Source organism: Loxodonta africana, chromosome 1 (assembly GCF_030014295.1).
Source record: "Loxodonta africana isolate mLoxAfr1 chromosome 1, mLoxAfr1.hap2, whole genome shotgun sequence".
Classification (NCBI taxonomy): domain Eukaryota; kingdom Metazoa; phylum Chordata; class Mammalia; order Proboscidea; family Elephantidae; genus Loxodonta; species Loxodonta africana.
The window spans coordinates 149,216,971-149,244,011 of NC_087342.1; the positions used below are offsets into that span (position 1 = coordinate 149,216,971).

General features: G+C 37.7%; 2 protein-coding genes across 8 annotated transcripts in view; one reads left to right on the forward strand and one right to left on the reverse strand.

Annotated features, from left to right (window-relative positions):
• SLC35A1 (solute carrier family 35 member A1) overlaps nucleotides 1-10,178 on the forward strand; it is a 33,279-nt gene extending 23,101 nt beyond the window's left edge. For 5 of the 6 annotated variants that reach the window (XM_064288862.1, XM_064288892.1, XM_064288871.1 and 2 more), the window contains 4 exons: nucleotides 4,208-4,274; nucleotides 6,305-6,481; nucleotides 6,936-7,070; nucleotides 7,708-8,022. In XM_064288862.1, coding sequence (XP_064144932.1) covers nucleotides 4,208-4,274; nucleotides 6,305-6,481; nucleotides 6,936-7,070; nucleotides 7,708-7,841 — 513 coding nt within the window. In that variant the 3' untranslated portion in view covers nucleotides 7,842-8,022. Of the gene's footprint in view, nucleotides 1-4,207; nucleotides 4,275-6,304; nucleotides 6,482-6,935; nucleotides 7,071-7,707; nucleotides 8,023-9,175 lie in introns of those variants that run through there. The other variant, XM_003404359.4, reaches the window with a different exon arrangement.
• Nucleotides 10,179-11,176: 998 nt separating this feature from the next.
• RARS2 (arginyl-tRNA synthetase 2, mitochondrial) overlaps nucleotides 11,177-27,041 on the reverse strand; it is a 57,566-nt gene continuing 41,701 nt past the window's right edge. The window contains exons 10-20 of one of the 2 annotated variants that reach the window (XM_064288854.1): nucleotides 26,637-26,743; nucleotides 25,179-25,274; nucleotides 22,104-22,164; nucleotides 20,769-20,845; nucleotides 20,077-20,201; nucleotides 16,219-16,286; nucleotides 16,027-16,136; nucleotides 15,495-15,590; nucleotides 14,276-14,327; nucleotides 12,754-12,817; nucleotides 11,177-12,292 (exon numbers count right to left, since the gene is read on the reverse strand). In XM_064288854.1, coding sequence (XP_064144924.1) covers nucleotides 12,794-12,817; nucleotides 14,276-14,327; nucleotides 15,495-15,590; nucleotides 16,027-16,136; nucleotides 16,219-16,286; nucleotides 20,077-20,201; nucleotides 20,769-20,845; nucleotides 22,104-22,164; nucleotides 25,179-25,274; nucleotides 26,637-26,743 — 816 coding nt within the window. In that variant the 3' untranslated portion in view covers nucleotides 11,177-12,292; nucleotides 12,754-12,793. Of the gene's footprint in view, nucleotides 12,293-12,753; nucleotides 12,818-14,252; nucleotides 14,328-15,494; nucleotides 15,591-16,026; nucleotides 16,137-16,218; nucleotides 16,287-20,076; nucleotides 20,202-20,768; nucleotides 20,846-22,103; nucleotides 22,165-25,178; nucleotides 25,275-26,636; nucleotides 26,744-27,041 lie in introns of both variants that reach the window. The other variant, XM_003404358.4, reaches the window with a different exon arrangement.

Consider the following 27,041-nt stretch of genomic DNA (forward strand, 5'->3'; position numbering starts at 1 on the left):
TTTTAGGTAGTTACCTTCTAGCCTGGTGGAGATATGGTGTGTGTCCTCTCCCCACACCCCGCAAAAAATGAGTTTTAGAAAAAAAATGAGTTTTAGGTTAATATTTATTGTCTTCAGATGATGCATAGCATGCTCATAATCTTGGTGACATTTCAAAACATTAATCAAATATGAGCTGCCCATTTAACTCGGTTGTAGACCATCAGAGAAATAATTTGTTTAGGAAGTAAGGCAAATACTTCATAGTTAAATATGAGTTTTAAGTAACACTTCACAACCTTAGAAAAGATGTTAGGTTCTGCCTCACATAGGTTATGTTTTGAAAAGTTAGTGAGCTCAAGCAGAGCATAGGGCAGCTCATTCTGTTTTTGGACCACTCTTGAAAGTTCTTTCATATTTTAAACAGAATGTAGCTTCCTATACCTGCCTCTCGTTCTTTGTGTCAGAATCACTCAGATCCCTACTCGCTTTATATGATGATCCTTTGAATATTTGAGGACAGTTATCACCTCCTTACCTTTCAAGGCTTTTTTCCTTCATTTAAACAACCCTAATGTTTCCTTTTATAATATGGATTCTAGACAGAGTCTTCCCGATGCCCACCTCCTGCCTGAAACCTTTCCTTTACCTTATTTTTCTCTTCCAGATGCACTCATCTGCCATTGCCCCTCAGAAAGTCTTAGACTTCACATCTTCTCCAGATGGTGCCTGAGTAGTATAAGGTGTAGCTTGCTAACTACCTGCTTTGTTCTGAATTCTACACACTTGTTAAATCAGCATAAGATTATGTTACTTTTTTTTGGGGGGTGGTGGGATATCCATTCTCAAATTGATTATATACAGTGACATGTAGCCGCTACACATAAATTTTGATAAATATGTTTCAAATGTGTCTTGTGCATGAGCTTCTTCTAAACCAAAATGCAGGATTTTTTTTTTTTTTGTATTTATTAAGCTCATCTTGTTAGTTTTGGGTCATTGTTTAACCTTTTGGGATTTTACTAGTCCTTACCCGTTATTAGCTTTTCCCTCGAGTGTTATTCTTTCTACACATTTGACAAGTAGTTCTTCTGTGTCTTCACTGAAAATTTTGGATAGGATGGGACTGAAGTTCCGTGGCTATACCTTTAGACTGCCCTCTAGCTTGATTTTTTAAAAATCGTCTTTCTTACTTAGTAAATATTTATTTATGGGTCCGGAATTTGGGGACAGCTTAGCTGGTGGTTCTGGTTTATGGTTGCTGATAAGGTTGTAAGCAAGATATCAGCTAGGGCTGAGGTGAACTGAAGGTTTGACTGGAGCTGTAGGATCTGTTTCAAAGATAGCTTGTTTGCATGCCTTGCATGTTGGTGTTACTTGTCGTTCTAGCTTGATTTTGTTCTATTAATTAGCACTCTTTAGTATGAGGATTTACTCAGCTCAGTACCAATTGAGATATTTCAACAAAGGGATGCAGTGCTGAAGGTGCTCATTGCCTGTGTCAAGAAATTTGCAAGACAGCTTCCTGGCCAACCAATTGGAAGAGATCAATATTTGTGCCCATTCCAAAGAAGGGTAATCCAACCCAATGCAGAAATTATTGAACAATATCACTAACATCACACACAAGTAAAATTTTGCTGGCGAAAAGCAGTTGCAGCAGTACACTGACAGGGAACTGTCAGCAGTTCAAGCTGGATTCAGAAGAGAACATGGAATGAAGGATATCATTGCTGATGTCAGATGGATCTTGGCTGAAAGCAGAGAATACCAGAAAGATGTTTACTGGTGCTGTATTGACTATGCAAAAGCATTTGACTGTGTGGATCATAACAAATTATTGTAATGTTGTGAAGAATAGGAATTCTAGAACACTTAACTGTGCTCATGAGGAATCTGTATATATAGACTAAGAGGCAGTGGTTTGAACAGACGAAGGGGATACTGCATGGTTTAAAGTCAGGAAAGGTGTGTGTCAGCGTTGTATTCTTTTACCATACTTTTTTTTTTTAGTCATTCTGTATGCTGAGCAAATAATCCCAGAAGCTGCACCATATGAAGAAGAATGGGGCATTGGGATTGGAGGAAGACTCATTAACAACCTGCATTATACAGATGACACAACCTTGATTGCTAAAAGTGAAGAGGACTTGAAGCACTTACGTGAAGATCAAAGACTACAGCCTTCAGTATGGATTACATTTCAACATAAAACAAAAATTCTTACAACTGGACCAATAAACATGATAAACAAAATATCGAAGTTGTTGAAGATTTAATTTTACTTGGATTCACAATCAATGCCTATGGAAGCAGAAGTCAGGAAATCAAATGACGTATTGCATTGGGCAAATCTGCTGCAAAAGATCTCTTTAAAGTGTTAAAAAGCAAAGATGTCACTTTGAAGACCAAGGTACACCTGACCCAAGCCATGGTATCATCAGTTGCCCCATATATATGCGAAAACTGGACAATGAATAAGGAAGACCAAACAATTGATGCCTTTGAATTATGTGGTTGGCAAAGAATATTGAATGTACCATGGATTGCCAGAAGAACAAACAATCTGTCTTGGAAGAAGTACAGCTAGAATGCTCTTTAGAAACAAGGATGGCGAGACTTCCTCTTACGTACTTTGGACATGTTATCAGAAGGGACCAGCCCCTGGAGAAGGATATGCTTGGTAAAGTAGAGGGTCAGCAAAGAAGAGGAAGAGCCTCCATGAGACGGATTGACACAGTGGCTGCAACAATGGGCTCAAGCATAACAGTGATTGTGAGGATGGTGCAGAACCGGACAGTGTTTCATTCTGTTGTACATAGGGTTGCTATGAGTCAGAACCAACTTGATGGCACCTAACAACAATAAGAAGTGGTTCTCAAACTTTAATGTACCTCAGAATCAACTGGAAGGTTAGTTAGATCAGATTGCTGAGCCCTATCCCCAGAATTTATGTTTCAGTAGTCCGCGGTGGGACCTGATAGTATTTATTTCTGTCAAGTTCCAAGTGCTACTTTTAGACCAGGGAACACACTTTGGAGAACTGTAATGTACTTTTATTTCTCCTTTTGTCTTCATGCAGACATTTTAGGTCAAGATTTGTCCCTCAGGTACTTAACATAAACTAGTGCTCTCCTTGTATCAGACTTATTATTTTGAACACGATGTATCCTTCCTTGTCATGTTACAGTCGTGAGTCTTACGAGTTTCAGTAATACTATCAAGATAGTATTTATCTCTCAGGAAAGGCTAAGGAAAGCCCATGAGGGTTAGTTTAGGGCAGAAAGAGGAAATAAAGATAAAACAGTAGGTTGGGGCCCATATACACGTATCTGTTAGTACTTTTCTTACAGTATTATAATTATGTATACCTGTTAGTCTGTCCTATACATGAATTACTTAAGAACCTTCTGATATATCATCTTCGTCTTTATTCATTTAGTATATAACAAGATATTTGGGTACATAGCAGGTATGCTATAAATATTTGATAAAAATTCAACAAGGCAGAGTCTTAAAAGCCAGTACTTCTGCCTATTGTTGATAGGGACCCTTTGAGAAGTTTTCAGCAAAGATTGCTTCAAAGTAGCAACTTAAAACAAGTTAAACTATTACATTTCCAGGAATGATGCTATAAAGGCTTGAGTTAGAGTAGTGGCAATAGTTAAAATTAAGAATCAGGCTGACTATGCAAATTCTATGCCAGGGTACTTACTGGTATTAGGAACAGGAGGTACACATGACGATAAGTATTACACAAAGCCTTTACTGTGGCTGTGATTTGAGAGACACACTAAGTGCAGTGCTTTGGTTAATTTCTGTGATAGTCCTTTTGTTTGGTATTGTCTTATTCTATAGAATAACTGTGTCTGATGTAGGACAGACTTTCAGTAGAACTGTAATGTTCTTTTTTTAAATTTTTTTTGTTATTGCTGAAAATATACACAGCAAAACATACATCAATTCAAGTTTCTATATTACAATTCAGTGATATTGATTACATTTTTCAAATTGTGCAACCATTCTCGTCCTCCTTTTCCAAATTATTCCTTCACTGTTAATGTAAACTCTTGCCCCCTAAGCTTCCTATCTAACTTTTCGAGTTGCTGTTTTCAATTTATTCCCATGTAGATATGTAATGCAGATTTTTGCTTTTCATTTCTTTGGTCTCTTGGATGGTTGCTACTCATTAGTTACTAAAACAACTTTTACAAAATTAATATTGCAGGTGGAACAGAATCCATTATTAGGGTTTGGTGCAATAGCGATTGCTGTATTGTGCTCAGGATTTGCAGGTAAATCATAAAACCGTCAATTTATTCTGTTGTCAGATTTTCTGAAAACACTGGACTTTAGATAGGGATCGTTTATCTTGCTTTATCATAACTAACAGTTTCCTTCCCATTGAAGCTTTCTTACTTTTAGTTAGTTTTATGTCAGCTGTTTTGCAGTAAATGTGTGGCAGTGTTGGACTCAGTTCAGGCCTTGGTTCTTATTCCTACTTGCAGTTATCTAAGAATGTATTTCTGCCCACTTTGACCATCCACAGTTCAGCCAAGAACCCAAAAATAAGTGCAAAAAGACCTCTGAAAATGGAGGAAATTAACTGTCAGAAAGGTCAAGTGCTTACTTTCATTTTCCCTGGAAATGATGATGTCCTTAAGCTAAATCCTGCTGCTTTGAGTTTTTAATGCCACCAACTCCGTATATGTTTTTCCCTGGTGACCTCAAGTTCTTCTACTTTAACAGATGAAGGACAAGAGAGTGGGAAGGTAGGAAGGAGGGAGGAGAGTCCTTTAGAAAATTAAACACATGGAAGTAACAGCCAGAAAAGGAGGAATAGAACACAAAATCAGTCACAGAAAAAACCATGGACATCTGGGGTCACAAGTGTAAGGTCAAGAAAAGACAAAGTATGAATGCTAAGTGTCACATAAGAAAATGAATGTGTTTTAGAAAAAGTCCCAGCAGAAAGACTTAAAGCTCTTTTTTAGTAAAGAATGTATCATAGCTGTAAGTTTTTATTATTTATTTTTCGTTTGTGCTGTTTAAGAGTTAGGACTGTTTTTATTTTTGACTACGAAAGCAGCTGGATATGGGGGTGAAATACTGCTTGTAAGTAAGATATTTTATAAGATAGGTGAAATCTAAACTTAGCAATATACTTAATAACATCATGCTAAGCTGTGATTCTTAGGAACTAGCAAATTAGAAATAAAAATTGAGTTACCCCCCAAAAAGTTACAGTATGTGACTTTTTAGCACTATTTTTGAACAATTAAACGTTTACATCCAACATTCTATTTGGTTCAGTCTTTCATTGCACAATTAAGGAAAGCGTGGGTGGTTTAATATTCCTCTATGTTTGGAATGACTAAGCACTGAATAGTTAAATACTTTTCCCAGGTGGTACAATCAAAGGTAGAAAATAGGAATAACCATTGTGTTTATAGCCATTTTCTGGCTCTTTCCAATCAAAACAATCTTGTTCTTCATTACTCTTTTCAGTTGATTAATCTTTTAGAGACAGTTCTTAGGTCTCTAACATCATGTCTATAACTAAAATCTTTAATGTCCTTGTTAAACATGCATTCCTTGTAACTATAACCAGAGCTTACAGCAATGGTTTGTGGCATTTTGGGGAAGATCATATACTCCTCTGGAGTATCTGAGAAAAATTATACACCCTCAACCCCAGAAAATGCACACACATGCAAAATCGATTCTCTAGTTAGGAAGTGCATAACCCTTCTGAAATTGTATGTGACCTTGGCTTTTGGAACCCTGCTTTAAAGAAAATGGCTTCACTCAGCAAATTCTATTTAAATTTTAATTTAGTTGTGTTATTTGCTCTGAAAAAATTCCAAGCGGTGATTATGAAGTTTATTTTGCAAAGTTAGGAGTATTCATTACTAGACATGTATTACAGGGGTATGATTAAGATAATTCACTCTAATAGTACAGTTTTCCAGCTGACCAAAGCAAGTCTTTTATTGGCATTAAGTAGTACACAGAGATTTTGTGATCCTACTGCTGTAATACAAGCAGAAATTGTTCTTAAAAATAATTTAGCAGTCTCCTATGAAATGTGGCATGTAAAAAATCCCTCTTATTTATTCTGTGAGATCTGTAAAAATGTAAATTGGTAATGTTCAGTATGCCATATGCCCCAACCTACATAATATTTACATTTAATTAACCTAAAGTATGTTTGTTCCCCTAATCATATACTTTATCTATCTCTAGGTTATTGTTCTAAATGAAAAATATTTAATTTCCAATATCTTTATTTAATTCCATATTTGCATATCTAATTTTCTTTCAGGAGTATATTTTGAAAAAGTTTTAAAGAGTTCAGACACTTCCCTTTGGGTGAGAAACATTCAGATGTATCTCTCAGGGATTGTTGTGACATTAGTTGGTGTCTACTTGTCAGATGGAGATGAAATTAAAGAAAAAGGATTTTTCTATGGTTACACATATTATGTCTGGTTTGTCATCTGTAAGTATCTAGGAATTGAAGGCTCTGGGTAGATCCTCCCTTCCCTTTTTTTAAAAAAAGTTAGCTGTCTGTTTTAAGCGTTTGCAGCATTTTGAAATCATTCCTTTGATACTGTGAATACCCATTTGAAAATGTAATTTTGGTTTTATTGACTTACTTTTGTGACATAGCTATCCCAAAGCAATTTTGCCTTCACAATCAGAAGTATCTAATGTGTTAGCAATGAATGTGTACAATTTAGTAGTATACCACATACCTTTTGGGCATCTGAAATACAATGTTGTTATGCAGGAACTACTACTCAGTTTTAATACAAACTCAAATGGCTGCTTTTAAGGAAAATAGTATTCTGTAGGTTAATTAGTGTGTCATTTCTGGGGATGAAACTTGTTTTACCATGATAGGATGTTTCATTTACTGGAGTGTTAAGATTTTCTTTCTTTCCGTATACAAGTTCTCGCAAGCGTTGGAGGCCTCTATACTTCTGTTGTGGTCAAGTACACAGACAACATCATGAAGGGCTTTTCTGCAGCAGCAGCCATTGTCCTTTCCACCATTGCTTCAGTGATGCTGTTTGGACTACAGATAAGTATGTCCTTGTTTGTAGTTATTAACAGGGAAGAGTCTCACTTCCTTGATTTATTTAATCTCTTACTAAAAATGATAGTTGGTCATAGTGTTTATAGAAATTCCTAGCTTTGTTACTATAATTCATTCTACAAGTGCAGCAGTTCAGTTGTGTGGAACGTGAGTAAGCAGTACTTAGGTTGTTTAAATGGTCCCAGAGCTTAAGCTGAGGGGTGCTGGTTCTATGCCAAAGTCAGGGACTACTCAGTTATAAGAGAGGATTCATGGTGAAATTAGAGTGATTGGGCACTTAAGGAAATAAATACGTGGACTTTTGGAAATGATTACTTTCAGCAGGGTTTTTGTTTTAAGGAAAGGGCAGAAAACATCTTTCATTTCCTTGTTTTGTACCTTCCTAAGACTTGGGTATGAATTGGCTTTGAAACTATTATCCAAATGTAGGTTTTCTTTTATGAAAATTATTTGTTTCATGTAATATGTAACTAATACAAAATTCATTAGTATAGCTAGCATTCTGGCACCACTGCTATGCTAGTCCTTCTAATATAATTTTCCCTAGCCCACATCCAGCATTATGTTGGCTTCTGAATTAAGTCATCTTACCTTAACATTTAAGTGATGTTACCTTAACATTTCAGGGTGCTTTTATGCTGTAAGGAAACCCTGGTGGCGTAGTGGTCAAGTGCTGCAGCTGCTAACCAAGAGGTCGGCAGTTTCAATCTGCCAGGTGCTCCTTGGAAACTCTATCAGGCAGATCTGCTCTGTCCTGTAGGGTCGCTATGAGTCGGAATCGACTTGACATCAGTGGGTTTGGTGTTTTTTTGGGTTGTGCTGTAATGATGATTTTCCTTACTAATCAGTTAATATACCATAAACTAATGTGTGAGAAAAATCTGTCAAATATCTACGGTAAATAAAACAGACCTGGCCTGTATTTACATTTCATTTTAAAATTGGCTGTTGCTATATATGCAAATAGGGGAACACCAGCTTTGTAGAAATTCTAGAAAATCATTTTATAGTGTAGTTCAAACCTTGGCTATACCATTTATTAGCTGTGCAACTCTGAGGAAGGTACTTAGCCTGTGTCAATTTCTTCATCAGGAAAATGGGAATAATATCACCGACCTCTTAGGGTTCTTTTCAGGCAAAGTGCTTGGACCAGTACCTGGCACATAGGCTAAATGTTTTGTAGAAAGCCAGTTACGTACGATTTTAGAACCTTCATTAGATATTTTTATTACTTGATTTGGGTGAACTTGTAGTTCTAACTCATCCTTACGCTCAGCAAATCTCCTCATGCGTTTGTTCCTTTTCCTAATACTCAAATAGTATAAAATGCCTTTTGGTCAATGTTCTCTCCTACTGTTGATGGTCAAGGAAGTTAATTAGAATGCCCTGGCTATCTTTCAGTTTTCTATTTAAATTAGCCCCCCCCCCCCCCCTTTTGAAAGCAAAGCTGTTCTTTTCTAGTTAGGGATAAACTAAAATCATAGCTTGCCATTTTTAAAGCTCTTAAGACTGTGCCATTGTAGTTCATATAGAATATGGTTTGGTTTTGAACAGAATATAGAGTTTTAGCAAGCTTTTGATGTAAGCGTTTAGTTACATAATGATTGTCAAGTTTGGGCAAGTTGTGATTCAATTTGTTTCCTGATTTTCAGGATTAAGATGAAAAGAGGAAAGGCAGGCAGTCTTGGGTCACCTGAATCTGAATTTTGCTCAACTATTTAGACTCTCACAGGTTTCTGCTGATATTATGGAAAAGCTACACCCTACTGCTTTTTTTTTTTAAATCAGCATACAGGAAGTTAGTATGTCCTTTATGTCAGAGTGGTCCAGGACAGACACACTGGTGTTCTTAAGTGTGTAGTCAAAGATTGTCACTCCCTTGATTTTACTACTCCCCCCCTCCTTTTTTTTCTTTTTTTGCTACAGTTGATGACCTTTCTAAACCTGCCATCATAAAAGTAGAATACTTTATTTCCTATATGGTCTGATAGTATAAACACACTACTAGAAGTTTTCAGAATGTTAAACCGATCATTGTTATATAGTTTTAGAGATACAAATACAGATTAAACTTTTTTTTTTTCCCCTTTTTAGCACTCACCTTTGCTCTGGGTACCCTTCTCGTATGTGTTTCTATATATCTTTATGGATTACCCAGACAAGACACTACATCCATCCAAGGAGAAACAGCTTCAAAAGACAGAGTCATTGGTGTGTGATTTCAATCTCAAGAGAGATTCCTACTAAGACTAAAGCATTTGCATCAAACTAGAGCCTTAAGAATCCCAGAGGGTAGCTTAACAAACAAAAACAAAAAATTGTATGGCATAAGAAGAAAGCTACCTGAATTAATTGCTAATGTGGACCTGTTTGGGGTCAAACTGTTTTGTTTCAGAATGAAGGAATTTTATTACTGTATATATCATGTACATAAAAAGTATAGAGATGATGTGGTGTTAAAAAATCACGTGAGGCTACAAGTGGTCTGGGACGATATTTAAGAGTTAAAGTGCCAAAGCCATTTCTGTACTAACCGTCCTCTTGTTCATGTACCAGGGGAAAGGGGGGAATCCCTCTTTGCTCTTTGTTCACATACAGTATTTTGTCTCAGCAGCTGTGAAGACCAAGTTCTTCTCTTTGAAAAGAGAGGCAGAACTAAGACAGGCTAGTTCAGAAAAACAAACTGAATGTGTAACTTTTTCTCAAAATGAATCTGTTTCGTAACTCAGACAATGACTTCTGGGTGGTGACCGAGTACTACTCCTTTAGTGCTGTATTTGTGCCATTCATTGTCTGGATTCATATTTCTTTCCTGTTAGATGATATACTTTTCTTCAAAAAAATTTCTAATGTCACTTTTGTACTTTTTTTTATAAAATGTTTAACTGTTGGACTCTCAATAACTTGTGAAATTTCAGTGTTTTTAAAAAGATTTTTATAATGTTAACAGGGAAATTCAGCAATAAACCTAATTTATATGAATTCTATTCAGTAACTTTTTGTATTATAGATATGAACATTAAGATAGTACAAAAACAGAACAAAAAACCCAAAACATGACATTTTTTATCTTCTATATGTTGGATGGAGCCCTGGTGGAGCAGTGGTTAAGAGCTCAGTTGCTACCCAAAAGGTGAGTAGTTCAAATCCTTGGAAACCCTATGGGACAGTTCTACTCTGTCCTATAGGGTTGCCATGGGTTGGAATCAACTGGATGGTAATGGGGGTACATGTTAGATTATATCTGTTAGGGTTCTCTGGTTGCAAAAGTAACTCTGACTACCCTTAAAAAAGGAATTTATCGAAGGACAGCAGTCAGGGCTGTGGAGCTGAAGGTTGTAAAAATTAATGAACAGTCGTTTCAGGGAGCTGCTTTAGCAAAGACTTGGCTCTAAGTGGCTTGCCTCATTTCACTCAAGATTCAAATGCTCACGAGGCTATCACTGATCTGGGGAGGGGACAGTTTCTCAGAAGTGGAGGAGGATACTAGACATGTAAGTCATGTCCCAAATGTACATTTTTATTCCATGATTGGTTTGTGCTAAGGGAATTCTAATGTTACTTTTAAGCAGAAAATTAGCAATCTGGAAGCGAATTCACTTAAAATTGAGATTGCATGGATGAGTCTTTTCTAGGACTAAGACAGTTAACCGTACTGGCCAATGTAAAAGTGTTCATTCTAACTGGAGAAGCTTTGGTTCAAGCTAACTTACTTTTCCATTTGTACAAACAGATTGTCAGTGGTATTCAGAAGGCTTCTAGTAGCAATGTTTAGAAAAAATTATAGCAGACCTGAATGGGAATACTGGCAAATGAGGATGGCCATACTGATCAAACAGATTGCATCCTACTCATGTGTTACCTAAACAAGTCACACAAATGGAGCAGGAGTTAAGAGCTACAGCGAGCTACGGCTGCTAACCAAAAGGTTGGCAGCTTGAGTCCACCAGCCACTCCTTGGAAATCCTGTGGGACAGTTCTCCTCTGTCCTATAGGGTTGCTATGAGTTGGAATCGACTCGACAGCAGCGGGTTTTGTTTTTTTGGTTTTTTTTTTAATATGCAGATACATGAAGGAAATGGTTTGAGAAACTGCATTTCAGATCATGCTTTAACTACTAGAGTCATTTTTGGGAGAAGATACTAATACAATGTCTATACAAGTAATTCCTTGCTATCCAAATGTGTTCCGTTCCTGAGTTCATATAGTAAGGGTTACCTGTATATATCAACTAAAAGGTACGCATGAGATCTGTACTCTTGGGGTAGTTGTCAGCTATACTGACAAAAAGATGCTTCTTTCTGGTCTTCCTAAACTTATTCAGAACTAGGCACAATATAAGAAAATTGAGATTTTACCTCATCAGTTATTTTATTGATGGAAGAGTTAGATGATCTCAGTTATAAGAACAGTTTCTGGAAGAATCACTCTGTAAGAAACCTTAGGCCAGAGTTTAAACTTTAACCCTTTTCCCCATTAGACCACAATGGTTTGAATTTAAAAAAGTCTTGACTCAATTTTATTTAATGTTTATTTAGTACCTTTTGACCAAGTGAAGTCCCTGGGTGGCACAAATGGTTAAGTGGCTAACTACTAACCAAAGGGTGGTGGTTTGAAACCACCCAGAGGTGCCTCAGAGAAGTCCTGGTGATCTGCTTCTGAAAGGCTACAGCCTTGAAGGCCCTGTGGAGCAGTGCTATTCTGCACAAGTGGGGTTGCCATGAGCTGGAACTGACTCTATGGCAACTGATTTGGCTTTTTTTGACCATGTGGGAATTCAGATTTTTTTTAAGGATAAAAACTTTAAATTGATAAATCACTTAGATTTAATATAATATAGATTCTGACACAGAATGATAGTTTAAATTCTATTTTGAAAAGCAAGGCATCTAAGAATAACCCAAAAACCCAGTGCCGTCGAGTCAATTCCGATTCATAGCGACCCTATAGGACAGAGTAGAACTGCCCCATAGAGTTTCCAAGGAGCGCCCTGCAGATTTGAACTGCCGACCCTTTGGGTAGCAGCCGTAGCACTTAACCACTACACCACCAGCGTCTCCTGTGCATCTAAGAGTAGATAACTAGAATTCATTTAGCATTTTTTAAAGCCATTATAATTCAAAATTACATCCGAGATACAGGTGTTATTCCCAGAAGCTTCATTCCATTGGCTAGGACACAACGGGCAGCTCTGAAAAGAAGAAGTCTGGCCTATAAAACAAAAAAATGATTAAATGTTTAATTCAGTAATAGGCTATTTATAAATGAATAAATAAGAATGTTTTTAAAAGTAATTCTTTTTCTTCTAATTTAAAAAGAACAGTATCTCCGAGTGCCCTAGGGTTTAGCATAGGTAAAGGAAGATGTATTCCTAGCATCCCTTAGGGTAGCACTGGTCCACAGGAGGCTGTGGAGTTGGGGGTGACAGCATCATCATAGTGTACAGCTTCAGATAAGGGGAACTTAGCACTATAATACTTGATGTAAAAAAATGTGTTTCATAGTCTTGTATGTTGGAAAGTACATACACATTGTTACAGCCCAATTCTAATTACTGAGTCGGTAAGTACACTACTGTAGTTGAAGAATACAATGCTCCTTCAGAAAAATTTACAAAACTAGTAATATTAATCTGAGGATGCTAGGGATTATACAGGAAACACTCAACATACCCCAGCCACTTCAGGAGGACTGTGTTTTACTTGCAGTGTTTTATGTGCCACAGCCGCAAGATGACTGAAATGGGAAAGGGGAAACGATGATCAGGACATGTAACATACTGTAACATATGAACTTGCTAGCTAATCTTATTCCCACAACTTAAAAATAAAAAAATCAAAGCTTACAGCCATTAAAAGATGTATCCAAAGTTGCAAAGTTGAGACTGGAATTCATTGCTTTTCTATACTGAGAATGGTAAAACACACTAAACTCAAGCTTTAGATTCTGGTCCTGCTTCTACTACTACCAGGCAGCAAGTTCTTAAGATTCTAATTTCATTGCTAGTCTTAGAAGTGTAGGGGATTACGTTCTAATAATTAGAACATTTGGGTATCCATTACTATTAAAGGTATAACATGTCATGGCCTTTCCCCCTCTCGTCCAGTGAGAAGGTAGGGAGAGACTTGTCATCAGTCCACTCTGCACATACTCTGCCCTCTCATCCTTCTGTTTCGGTAGAGTAGGAAGTAAGATAATGTACCAGGAGATGACAGTTGTTTTAATTACATTTAGTAAGACTTTCTGGCTTCTTTGCCTCTGTATGTCTAAGTGGAATTTAAAGGTCTCGACTTCAGTAAATTCTTAAGAAAAAATTTTTCTTAAATAGTTTTATGGGACAATATAGCTGCTGCTATGCAGTAGACTCAACTTTACTCAAAGTCTGCAAAACAGCTACCATGAAATTTCTATCCAAGTGCCCCTGGATTGATCTCCCAACTCATTCTCCATCCTCTAGCTGACTGATTTTTCTGTACCTCTGCTTAAAACCCTTTTATGGATTCCACTGCCCTGAAAATAAAGTCTAAATGCCTTAGTACATAGTGAAAAGGTCTGTATACGCTTCATTTCTCATCCCTCCTAGGACTATGCCTGTAGTTCCTTTAGTGCATCATGTTCTTGCCCAGCGCTGGGCTTTTCCTCTTCCCCTGCCACCAACTTCTCCTGATTAATACCTACTCCCTTCCTCTGAGAAGCTTTCTCTGATTCTGCAAGGCTGGGCTGGGTGCCCTAACATAGTCTCTTATGTTCATGCTATCATAACCCATAATCACTACTGTTACCACCTGTGTAGTTGTCAGTTCCTGCTCACTGAACTGTAGTGGCCACAACCTGTGTCACTGAATGTGTGAGTGAATGAACATTAACTGCTAATTCATAAAGAAATGAAGGAAGAATTTCTATAACTTAAGCACATTACTTCTTACGCCAAAGAATTTGTTTTATAGGAAATTTTAGAATGAAAGAAAGGTTGTTTGTCAGATTAGGTGGTCTCAGATGTCACTTAATATTTGAAAATAGCAAGATCTCAATAAAAAATCCTCTTGAAGGAATGGAAAATGCTATGAGATGTAATATGCTGAGTCATATATTTGTCATATCTCTGTCCCACACCATTAGGCTCCACATAAATGGATAAAAGCCTTTTGGCAGGAACACAGTGTTAAAATACCTTAGAGTTATTAGGTAACTGACAATGTGCCTGGGCTGAAGGTCCTGAGAAGATCTGTAAAGCACCTCGTCGAACCTGAAAGAAAGATGACAAGAGAAGTTGGCGGGGAAGACTGTCCATGTGCTACACTAAGATGTTAAAGATCTTAGATGTAAGGCTGACTTGACACCATTAAGAGTAAAAGATAACATGAGAAAAGACCCTGTGTACATTTGAAGGCAAAGGCACTTTTTCTTTCTTACAAATTCCTTGATGGCAGGGACTTTCTAAATCATCCTGGTATCCCTTAGGCCTAGTCCAGAGCAAGGACTCTAGCCATGGTTGTTAAACTGAATGTAAAAAGCCTCCAGCCACGTTTTGGACCACGATCTACAATGTAGCAAATAGAACTACCCTCAGTGCTCAGAAAACCAGGTTGGCTTATTTTTCCTCACAAATTGGCTTTTATGAGTAAAATAACTCCTAGTCCCAGGAAAGAACTATTATGTGGCAATCAGAGAAAACTGCCTTTATCCTAACCACCCACATCCTTTCCAGAGACTTATCTCCATAGGTCTGGCTTCACCAGCAGTGCCTGTGAGAGCTAAAAGATGTGGACTCTCGCCCAGTGTAAGGACATCAGGCAGATCTGTATGTGAGACTGTGAACTGAAATCAAGAGGCAAATGAAGTACTTATAGTCTCACAAAGGCAGAGATTTTCCTTCCCTTATCACAGAGGGTGAGACGATGATCTCTTCCAACATTACAGCACGACCAAGCTTCACATCAGTGTGACCAGGGGCTAGAGGATGCTTAGCATGTTCTAAATCAGCAGTGGTAACATTCTTAAGACCTAAGAATTGACCCTGAACATGGGCTTAATCCAAGCCCTCAGAGGGAAAACATCACTTTTTGGTCATACCTTTAAGAAAATGCTGTCTAGAGGCAAGAGGCAAGAGCCAGCTACTGGCCTGTTCACTCTGTTGTTCTGTGCCGTCAATTCCGACTCATAGTGACCCTACAGGACAGAATAGAACTGTCCCATAGGGTTTCCAAAGCTGAAATCTTTATAGGAGTAGATTACCAGGTCTTTCTCCCGTGGAGCTACTGGTGGGTTCGATCAGCCGACCTTTCAGTTAGCAGCCAAGTGCTTAAGAACTGTACCACCAGGGCCCCTTTTGTTCACTCTACTGGTCAACAAAATGCCAAAAGCCATTATACTAACCAGAAGCATACTTGATAATATTAGAAAAGCTTTATACCTGAGAAGATGCTGGAGAATTGAAATAGACTGTGGCTCTTGTAAACAAGCAGGATTGAAGTCATTCAGATAACTGTATCCAAAAGTCTCTTCCAAACTGTTATTGAAGGTTAGAATTAAAAACAACAAAGGATTAAACAAGTCCCCAAGCACACACAGGTGCAAATGATGAACATCACAGCCTTGCTCTCCTAATATAGCCTCAGGCTTCGAAGCTAATACTGTTTGACCTGAAGCTTCAATTTTCCCTACATCTATTTCTTCATGTGTAAAATAGAAGAAACAGTATACTCTTGTTGGGGTTATTCTAAGGACTAAATAAGATAATATTCATGAAAGTCTTTCTTACATAGGTGCTTAATAAATAACTATTAATTAAAAAACAACAAAAAGGAAACAAAAAACAATAAGGTCCCTAGTTTTGAATGAGATGTTGGAGAAGCCCAGAAAACAGAATCCTTGGAATTGCAACAGCCAGGTCCCGCCGTGGGGAGGGCAGAGTAGCCCAGCATTTCCCTGCAGCCTCTTCTCACCTGTGCAGGCGGGCATGTGTGTACTGTAGGAAGACTCCAGTGTCACCGCGACTCTGGAAAACACGATCCCAGCTAAACTGATAGTCAGATAATAGTAAACCTCTGAAGTCCTAAAATGACAGAGAGTAAACCTTGAGCTCTGGGATTTATTCTGGTGCCCAATGAAAGGGTCTCCCAGGAGTCTTAACAGACCTGAATAATGAGTGCTGCGAGCCCGACCCTCTCTGCAGTCTCCTGTGGGTTCTCAAGTTCTTTAGTTGCTGAAACAGACAAAGGCAGCTATCTTTAATCTTCCAGGGTCATGATGGAAGTGAACATAAAATCTGCCAAAAATGTATGCTGACAGTATCAAGAGCAAACACATTCATAGTAGGCAATTTGCTTTCTAAATTTAGGCTAATTTACCTTTGTGTTAATATTTCCCCTGCTACATTAAAAGGCAAGAACAGTCACTGATAAATAGAAAAATACAAGTTTATTTTTCTTATCCCTTGTAAGACTTTAGATATAGCTGATACTTATTTTTCCAGTGAAGGTTAAACAAAACCATAAGGACTTGTGACTCGTATCCAATTATATAATATAGGAACTTTGCATGACCACTTGGACAATGGAATGATGCTGCTGAGAATGTCAATGAAAACGGGACCGGGGTTATATTAACTCAGATTATATAAATAATTCCTGAGCAGCAAGTCGAGAAACTGGTACTACAAATTAGTGAAAGCTACTTTCAACACCACCACTTGTCTGTCGGTTTGTCGTACTGTGGTGACTTGCATGTTGCTGTGATGCTGGAAGCTATGCTACCGGTATTTAAAATACCAGCAGGGTCACCCGTGGATAGGTTTCAGACTTAGACTAGGAAGAAGGATCTGGTGATCTAATTCTTAAAAACATGGGCCAGTGAAAGCCTTATGAATAGCAGCAGAACACTGTCTGATACAGTGCTGGAAGGTAAGTTCCTAAGGTTGGAAGGCACTCAAAATGACAGGGGAAAAGCTGCCTCTTCAAAGTAGAGTTGGCCTTAATGACGTGGATAGAGAAAAGCTTTCGGGACCTTTATTTGCTGATGTGGTATGACTCAGGATGAGAAGAAACAGCTGCAAACATCCATTAATAATCAGAATGTGGAATGTATGAAGTATGAATCTAGGAAAATTGGAAGTCGTAAAAAAAATGAAATGAAATGCATAAAGATCAGTATCCTAAGCATTAGTGAGCTGAAATGGACTACTGTTGGCCATTTTGAATTGGACAATCATGTGGTCTACTATGCAGGAATGACAAAATGAAGAAAATGGCATCACATTCACTGTCAAAAAGAACATTTCAGGATCTATCCTGAAGTACAACACTCAGTGATAGGATAATATCCATATGCCTACGAGGAAGACCAGTTAATATGACTATTATTCAAACTCACTCACCAACCACTAATGGGAAAGATGAAGAAACTGAAGATTTTTACCAACTTTCACAGTCTGAAACTGATCAGACACACAATCAAGATGCATTGATAATTACTGGTGATTGGAATGCAGAAGTTGGAGACAAGAAGGACTGGAAAATATGGCCTTGGCAACAGAATGCCAGAGATCGCATGATAGAATTTTGCAAGACCAATGACTTCTTCATTTCAGATACCTTTTTTAACAACTAAAACGGCGACTATACACCTGGACCTCACCGGATGGAATACACAGAAATCAAATCAACTACATCTGTGGAAAGAGATGATGGAAAAGCTCAATATTATCAGTCAGAACAAGGCCAGGGGCCAACTGTGGAACAAACCATGCATTGCTCATACACAAGTTGAAGTTGAAGAAAATTAGAACAAGTCTACCAGAGCCAAAGTACAAGGCTAAGTATAGCCCACATGAATTTAGAGAATATCTGAATAACACATTTGATGCACTGAACACCAATGACCGAAGACCAGAGGAACTGTGGGATGACATCAAGGACATGAAGAAAGCAAAAGGTCATTAAAAAAACAGGAAAGAAAGAAAAGACCAAATGGATGTCAGAAGAGACACTCAAACTTGCTCTTGAACGCAGAATAACTAAAGTGAATGGAAGAGATGGTCTCGTTAAAAAGCTGAAACAAAATTTCAAAGGGTGGCTCAAGAAGACAAAGTAAAATATTACAATGAAATGTGAAAAGACCTGGAGTTGGAAAACCAAAATGGAAGAACACACTCAGCATTTCTCAAGTTGAAAAAACTGAAGAAAAATTCAAGTCCTGAGTTGCAGTTCTGAAGGATTCCATGGGCAAAATATTGAATGATGCAGGAAGCATGCAGGAATACAGGGAAGAAGATGGAAGGAATACATAGAGTCACTGTACCAAAAGGAATTGGTCAACGTTCAACCATTTCAGGAGGCAGCATATGATCAAGAACTGATGGTACTTAAGGAAAGAGCCCAAGCTGCACTGAAAAAAAAGGCACTGGTAAAAAACAAAGCTCAGGAACTGGCGGAATACCAACAAATGTTTTCAACAAATGGATGCAACGCTGGAAGCACCTGCTTGTCTATGCCAAGAAATCTGGCCAACCGATTGGAAGAGATCCACATTTGTGCCCATTCTAAAGAAAGGTAATTCAACAGAACACAGAAATTATTGAACAATATCATTAATATCATACGCAAGTAAAATTTTGCTGAAGATAATTAAAAAACAGGTGCAGCAGTACACTGGCAGGGAACTGCCAGAAATTCAAGTTGAATTCAGAAGAGAATGTGGAACCAGGAATATCATTACTGATGTCAGATGGATCTTGGCTGAAAGCAGAGAATACGAGTGCTTTATAGTCTGTGCAAAGGCATTTGACTAGGGATCATAACAAATTATGAATACCATTGCAAAGATTGGGAATTCCAGAATACTTAATTGTGCTCATGCAGAACCTGTACCTAGACCCAGCGGCAGTTGTCTGAGCAGAAGGGGATACTGAGTGGTTTAAAATCAGAAACAGTGTGTGTCAGGGTTGTACCCTTTCACCATGCTAAGTCTGTATGCTAAGAAATCTTAGAAACTGGACTACGTGAAGAATGTGGCATCAGGACTGGTGGAAGACTCATTAACAACTCGTGATATGCAAATGACACAAACTTACTTGCGGAAAGCGAAGAGACTTGAAGTACTTACTGATGAAGATCAAAGACTACAGCCTCCAGTACAGATTACAGCTCAACATAAAGAAAACAAAAATCCTAACAACTGGACCAATAAGCAACATCATGATAGAAGACTGAAGTTGTCAAGGATTTTCATTTTACTTGGATCCACAATCGAAGTTCAATGGCCATGGAAGCAGCAGTCAAGAAATCAAACGATGTATTGCATTGGGCAAATCTGCTGCAAAAGATCTCTTTAAAGTGTTAAAAAACAAAGTTGTCAATTTAAGGACTAAGGTGCACCTGACTCAGGCCAATGGTGTTTTCAATCACCTTATATGCATGTGAAAGCTGGGCAATGAATAAGGAAGACAGAAGAAAAATTGATGCTATTTAATTACGGTGTTGGCGAAGAATACTGAATATACCATGGACTGCCAGAAGAACAAACAAATCTGTCTTAGAAGAAGTATAGCCAAAATGATCCTTGGAAGTGAGGATGGTGAGACTTCATCTCACGTGCTTTGGACATGTTATCAGGAGGGACCAGGCCCTGGAGAAAGATGTCATGCTTCGTTAAGTAGAGGGTCAGTGAAAAAGAGGAAGATCTTCGACAAGATGCACTGACACAGTGGCTGCAACAATGGGCTCAAGCATAGCAATAACTGTGAGGATGGTGCAAGACCAGGCAGTGTTTCGTTCTGTTGTACATAGGGCTGCTGTGCTGAAAATGCCTTTTTTTTGCCCTTTATCTGTCTTAGAAAGAAAATGTATTAAGAAAAAAGGATCAGTGATAAATTGATTTACAAGGTTAGTAAAAGTTAAATGGAGAGACAGTCATAATAATTCACACTGCATAAATGTCCACCAAAACATAAAAGTCACTTCAAGGTTTGAGTACAAGAACAAAAAAATTGAATTCACTCTTAATAGAAGCCATGTTCTGTAGCATCCTTAACTGAATCTCATTTAAGACATCTTCCAGAAAAGTAACATCTCCTCTTCGAGTCTTCATTCCCTGCACTACTCCGAAGGGCACATGCTGGCACCTGAAATGAGAGTGGGCGTTTAGTTAACCGAAAATTAAAAAAGTATCTAACGATACCCTTGCAGAGAGTAGTTTGAACTTTAACTCTCACAGAGGAGTTTGTAAAAAGTAACAAATTGAAATACAATGTGATTTGCTGCATGTCTTAGGCACACAGCTTAATTTTATAAAAATAATCACTAGCAAGTGACTAAATTACCCCACTGACTTTATTGAAAAAAGGAGATAGAGATTAAGAATTTGAAAATCAAGCCCGAGAGCAGATGTCTAATAAAAATGCATTAACTAAAATGTTTCTAAGATAGAAATTACTATGAAAACCAAAAAATCCCAGTGCCGTCGAGTCAATTCTGACTCATAGTGACCCTATAGGACAGAGTAGAACTGCCCCATAGAGTGAGAAATTACTATAAGCAGGACATAAATTAATGTAAAAAAAATCAAGTCTGCTTTTCCACTCTAAAATCTTAAGACAAGGAACTGAAGTTTGAATTAAAATCTTTTACAACTGGGTGCAACTGTTGGCGTGGCTGGCCGGCCAGGCCATTAGGAGCCGTAGAGACGTTACCTTTCCACCCAGTCGTACCCCATGGTCTTCAGCATCTGGAACACGTGCTGAAAATGCTGTTTTTGCCCTTTATCTGTCTTGGAAAGAACATATGTTCACAAAAAGGGTCAGTGATAAATTGATCTATAAGAACAGTTGGACATGAATAAATTAACATATTTGAGTTTCAATAGACTAACCACCTCATTGTCAATCAATATGTTTTAAATTTTTAAAAACATACTTAACATATGTAATTTTTAAAAGAAACACAGAAAGCGTATGTATGCCACCAGGACTGTCTAAACTGAGCGCTCTATAAGAAGGAAAGAAGAATGGCAGCACTCCACCGAGTCAGCAGGAAAGGGGAACTTTCATCTTCTGAGTATTCCATTTAAATTCCTTCTCTCTTGGCTGTCATGATCTTTATCTCCAAGAAGGCCAAAGCGAAGTTCTAAAAAGATGTTTGACGGCAAAGTTTTTTCTTAGTGGAAAGGGAAGTTGCTCATGGAGAGCAAAGAAAGGGGAGAAGAGATGGGAACAGTACCAGCAGTAATAGGAACAGACAATTGCTACACACCATGCTTGGATGGCTCTCAAGGGCATTCATTATGCTGAGTGAAAAAAAGCCAGTCTCAAAGGGTTACATTCCATTTATGTAACATTCTCAAAGTGACAAATTGTAGCGATGGAGAACAGAGGTGGGGGTTAGAGTTGGGGGGAAGGTGTGTTATTAACTGGTAACTTGAAGGAGTTTGTTGTGAGAAGTTCTGTATTCTGATGGTGGTGATGGTTATATGAATCTACACATGTAATAATATTTCACAGAACTAAACACACACAACCACACATAAAAGCTGGAGAAATCTGAATAAGGTCTTTACCAAGTCAGCAATAATGTATTGATGTGAATTTCCTGGTATTGACAATGTACTACCGTTGCGTAAGATATTATCACTGGGGAAACCTGGATAAAGGATATTCGGAAACTACTACTTTTTACACTTCTTGTGAGTCTTAAACTATTTCCAAATAATAATAATAATAATAATAATAATAATAATAATAATAATAATAATAATAATAAACTATTACAATATTCACTTCACATATCCATTCTCCTGTGCCAGGTAATTTTTTACAATGAAGCAACGTACATTTTTCATTTTTAAAGATTAAAAAATAAAATAAAATTGCCACCTTAAATATACCTAACATTGAAATCCCTCTGCAGTTTGACCAAATGAGCAGAAAATTATTTTTTTCTATAGTTTCCAGCATGGCAGCCAATCTCTATCTTTGCAGTTTTCATGAGGTGGGGACCATAACATTTTGATCTTTATTGTGACTACTTACCACATAAATCATTGTATCAAAATTATACTTGTCCATTCGATCTATAGCAGCTGCAAGATCTCTGAAAGAACGGTCATAAATTAGGAGTTACTAAACAGATCTGGGCAGTAGTTTGCTTTCCCTATGTAATAGCAATGAGCCATTTCTAATTAAGAACTCCTATTATCCCACGGCCTTGGGTATACCACTCACCCTTGTAATCCCAAAACCATACTTTGATACAAAGTAATAATAACAAAAGTCCCTTTGGGAAAAGCAGTCATAATAAGAGCTCCTGAAAAAGCAATAATAAAATGAAAATAGATAAAAGCTCCAGGAAAAGTAGTAAGTAGAAGAGCTCTGAGAAGTGTCTCGTAGGTAAATGTTGTATGATTAGTTCACTCTCTACTAGAAAGAATCACCTACTTTGCCACCTGCCTGCAATATATTTTCTTAAAAAACATATTTAAAACATGTTGATGTGGTAGCTAAGCAGGCATCTTCTAGCTACTCTTCTGTTAGCACTACCAAGGACTTTTAAAGTTCTCGGTCAATCATAATATTTTCTGAAGCATTTATTTTAAAAGATTGTAAATCCTCTGACAAAAATTCCACTTATCTCTTTTATCTGTTTAAATACAAAATACCCGGCTTGCATATTGTATGAAATAAGGAAAAATAGATCATAAACTATAAAATTTCAAATCCAGGATTATGAAGATACTGAAGTTTTAAATTAAAGTTATTTTTGGATAACAGCCTAAGAATTCTGGGAGGGCTTAAACAGTTCCTAGGTCTTTTCAAATATTAGGAATCACCAAAATGCCATCATTACCCACTCATGATCCTGAGATTGCAGAGCGTGCATTGACAGTGGAGGTGGAAACTGGTTCTGGAGGGGCGAAAAAGTCTTACTGTTTTTGTGTGTAAAGCACAGATATAGTATGTATATATATATACACATATATATATGGTATCTGTGGTATTAGAGTTTCATGGGGGTGGGCAATTGGGAAAAAATACCTAAAAGGCTTTTGAGAAGGCTTATAATTAAAAACAAAAAACAAACAAACAAAAAACCCTTGAATAGAGGGTTACCACAAAAATGAAGTCATAAACCTATGCCCTGTTATATTTTTTTGGTTTGAGCAAAAGACAAAACAAAGAAAAGCCTTTTGATCAGAGAAGAATATAGGACAAAGTTCTAGGTTGAGTTTGGAGAAACTGAACTTGAAAACTGGAAAAAGTACCAGGTCATTTTGTCCAGGTCTCTCATTTCACAGGAATCCCTGGGTGATGTAAATGGTTAACACACTTGGCTGTTAATCGAAAGGACAGCGGTTCGAGTCTACCAGAAGCATCTTGGAAGAAAAACCTGGCTATCTACTTCCAAAAGTTCAGCCATTGAAAACCCTATGGAGCCCAGTTCTATTCTGACACACTTGGTGTCACCACTGAAGTCGATTAGACAGCACCTGGCCTTCTCATTTCACTCAGGAGGGAACCATGGGCCAGAGAAGTTAAGTGATTGCCTGGGTCTCAAAACACAAGCTCAGGTATCCAGCCTTGCACTCTGTGTGCTTGTCAATATTTTCTTGCACTTCATCTACTATAATGACTCTTTCAATTCACGTTCACACACATAGATGTGTACTATGAGAAATCCACTAGAAAGGCAGAAACAACTAAAGTAAATACAGGTGAAAAATCAAACATTTCAACCAGTGACAAAAAGAAAATCAATTTTACCAAAGAAGAAAGAGGAAGTTAGGTGTTAAGGTAAATACATAAAAAAATCTAGAGCTAACGACAGCCTGACAAACACACCAGATCAGGATAGTTATATAACTTTTAGGACATGGCGCCTCTATTCTGAGTGGACACAATTTTTGTAACTTCTGCTTAAGCAGTTCTTTCTTGAATCTGCCCAACAATCAGCTGCCACATATACACACACAATTCTATTATTTTTTTTAGTGTCTCAAAAGAGAAACGTACCACTTAGATATGTGGGTCCTTCTTACTTCTTAACCCCATTTGCATGGAATTGATATAGGGAAGTATGAAAAAATAAAGTGAGAGATGAATTTTCTAAGGAGCAGTAAACAGGTTGGTTGGTTAAAATTGTTTGGAGCAAATGATGGTAGCTAATAATGGCAACAATAAAATATCATTACTTTAACTATGTTACAAAAGTGGTTGGGAGACAATACAGCCTTTTGTCAGCAGTATCTGGATATGGCTGTGTTTGCTGTGTGACTTTTTTATTGCCCTACCTCTTCTCCTTCCTGTTAGCTTTGTCCCAGAAATAGGTGAAACTAATAAACCTAGTTCTTACTGATTAACAGAGATGGCGCCTTTCTACAGGGCTCAGTCATGGTGATGGATGGAAAGAGTATGAGACAGGGCCTACTCTTCCCTTGGCCTATTTGACCACATCATAATGAGGTCTGGTATACTCATGTGCATATAAGATGGTCTTTTACAGCGTGAGGAGACCACTGAGCCAACAGGGCCACCTCCTAGTATTATTTGTATTTCCTGCCAATGTGTCATTGTAAAATACTTATGGTTCATTGTGAATTACCTCACTTTTAAAGTTTGAAGAATGATGTAATCAGCTGAAGTAATTCTATGGTATTTAACAAGAAAGTTTTTTGGTCACTTTTCTGATGATATTAAACCTTTTCAGGAACTGGAGCTGGTAATAAGGAGCCCTGGTGGTGCAGTGGTTAAAGCACTTGGCTGCTAACCACAAAAGGTCAACAGTTTGAACCTACCACTGTTCCATGCAAGAAAGATGTGGCAGTCTGCTTTCATAAAGATTTATAACCTTAGAAACCTTAAAAGGCAATTCCTACTCTGTCCTACAGGGTTGCTATGAGTCAGAATTGACTTGATGGCAGTGGGTTTGGTTTTGGTGGGTAGCTGGCAATAAATAGAATAGATATTCCTTGAATGATGACAGCAAGAGATGTTGAAACTTGCAACTAGGACTTGGTAACAGTTTTGAGGAAAAAATGATTATTTTAACATTAATCTTAGAACAAAGAACATGAAGTCATATTACTGTTCACCCTCAGAGAAGATACAAACCTGGTTGCATAGAGAGAAGTCCCATCACTTCGCATTACAGTACAAATTGAGGAGGGATCACCTTTCCCAGAGAGATCCACTACAGCTGTTCCTTTTCTAGAAATGCAAAGAGAAACTCTGAAGCAACATGAATAAATTGAGACCTCCAGAAGTCCAGAAGTACATTTGGCAAACCATAAAAGCTATTTTTATCCCAAGTAACAGTGTCAATTTCAGCTATAGTCAACAATGAAGAAAAATAAGAAGGAATATGACTATGAATCTATTAAGAGTGGGTATGATATAACATTTGGTTATCTTCTTTTTAATCTGTAGTTCTGGATAAGGCACTTATATAAAATTTTTTATATTCCCAGCTGTAGAATGAGACTGCAACTTCAGTTTAGTGAAAGATAACCATAAAACATCACAGATTCTTCTTCTAATTCAAGTTATTGTAACATTCAATATTGGGCTAATTTTTAACATGCCAGAAAACACCCTTGAGTAGTAAAAATCATGAAATTTTGTTACTATTGTTCCTGTTCAATTAAAAATTAAAATCTGTATATTGCAATCTAAAAATTTTCTTTCAGACATTACTGAAGATGTATTAACTATATTCTTACTATGTGTCTTCCCTATAAGGATTACAGGAAACCCTGGTGGTGTAGTGGTTAAGTGCAACGGCTGTTAACCAAGAGGTTTGCAGTTTGAATCCACCAGCCGCTCCTTGGAAACTCTACGGGGCAGTTCTACTCTGTCCTATAGGGTTGCTTTGAGTCGGAATCGACTCAACAGCAGGGGGTTGGGTGGGTATAAGGATTATAGGAGAAATTGCTCTTTGGTACTATCGAAAGGGGCATTTCTCCTAAGTAACTGGATCGCATCTATCATACAAATGCCTGGTTCCCATGACTGGTATTATTTCTCTGTTTGGGTAGCAGGAAGTGCAAAGCTAAGTTAGTAACCTACCTTTAGCAAGTAAACAGAATCCTAGTGTGTGTTTATGAGGCACTAACATCATCCCCGATTTTGTATTATTTTTCCTGTCCCTTCCTGATTTCCTCATTTTACTGTTTCAAAAGTCTGTGGTATTATACCTATGTCCATAAATCCTTTTTGGTACAGGACGGAATTTTTAAGAAAGGCAGTGCTGAGTCGGAAGACCTGAATTCTAGTTCTTTTTTCCAGGTATACTCCTGCCAGGCTGTGGGATCCCAGGCAGATCACTTATAGTGTGCTTCCGTATCGTTACACATAAAAAGCAGACAGCATCCTTTCTCGCAACCTTACCAGGATTTTGCGTAGCAGCAAAAGACAGCATGCATAAAAGTGCTCTGAACAGCAAAAAGCAGCGTTAAAAAACGCTGGGAATGGGTGCATACCACATCCTGTTGTCCTTACTGAAAGAATATATTAATACCAATTTCAAAGAAGAACAAATAACTTTACTAAAGAATAGTAACCTGATCATACACTGTTTTCTGTAGAAGTCCTTTACTGTCCAGCAATTTTAACACTTCTTGAGATTTTTCACGATAAAATGATTCTCCAGAGTATTCATCAAAGTGTACTCCAAGACGCTAAAGAGGTTCAGAAACAAACAAAAAACTAAAAATTTAGTTCCTTAGTCACACTACCCTACTTATACTTCAAGTACTCAATGACCACACGGGACTAATGGCTACCATATTAGACAGCACAGATAGAGAACGTCATAGCAGAAAGTGCCACTGGACAGCCCTGGACAATGTCCTACATTATGCCCTGTCCCTCAACCTCTTCCACCTCCTCTGCTACTATTCTGCATCTTGCTTATTCTGTTTCAGACACATGGGCTCTTTACTGATCCCTGCTGTGAATCTGCATTTTTACCCTGGA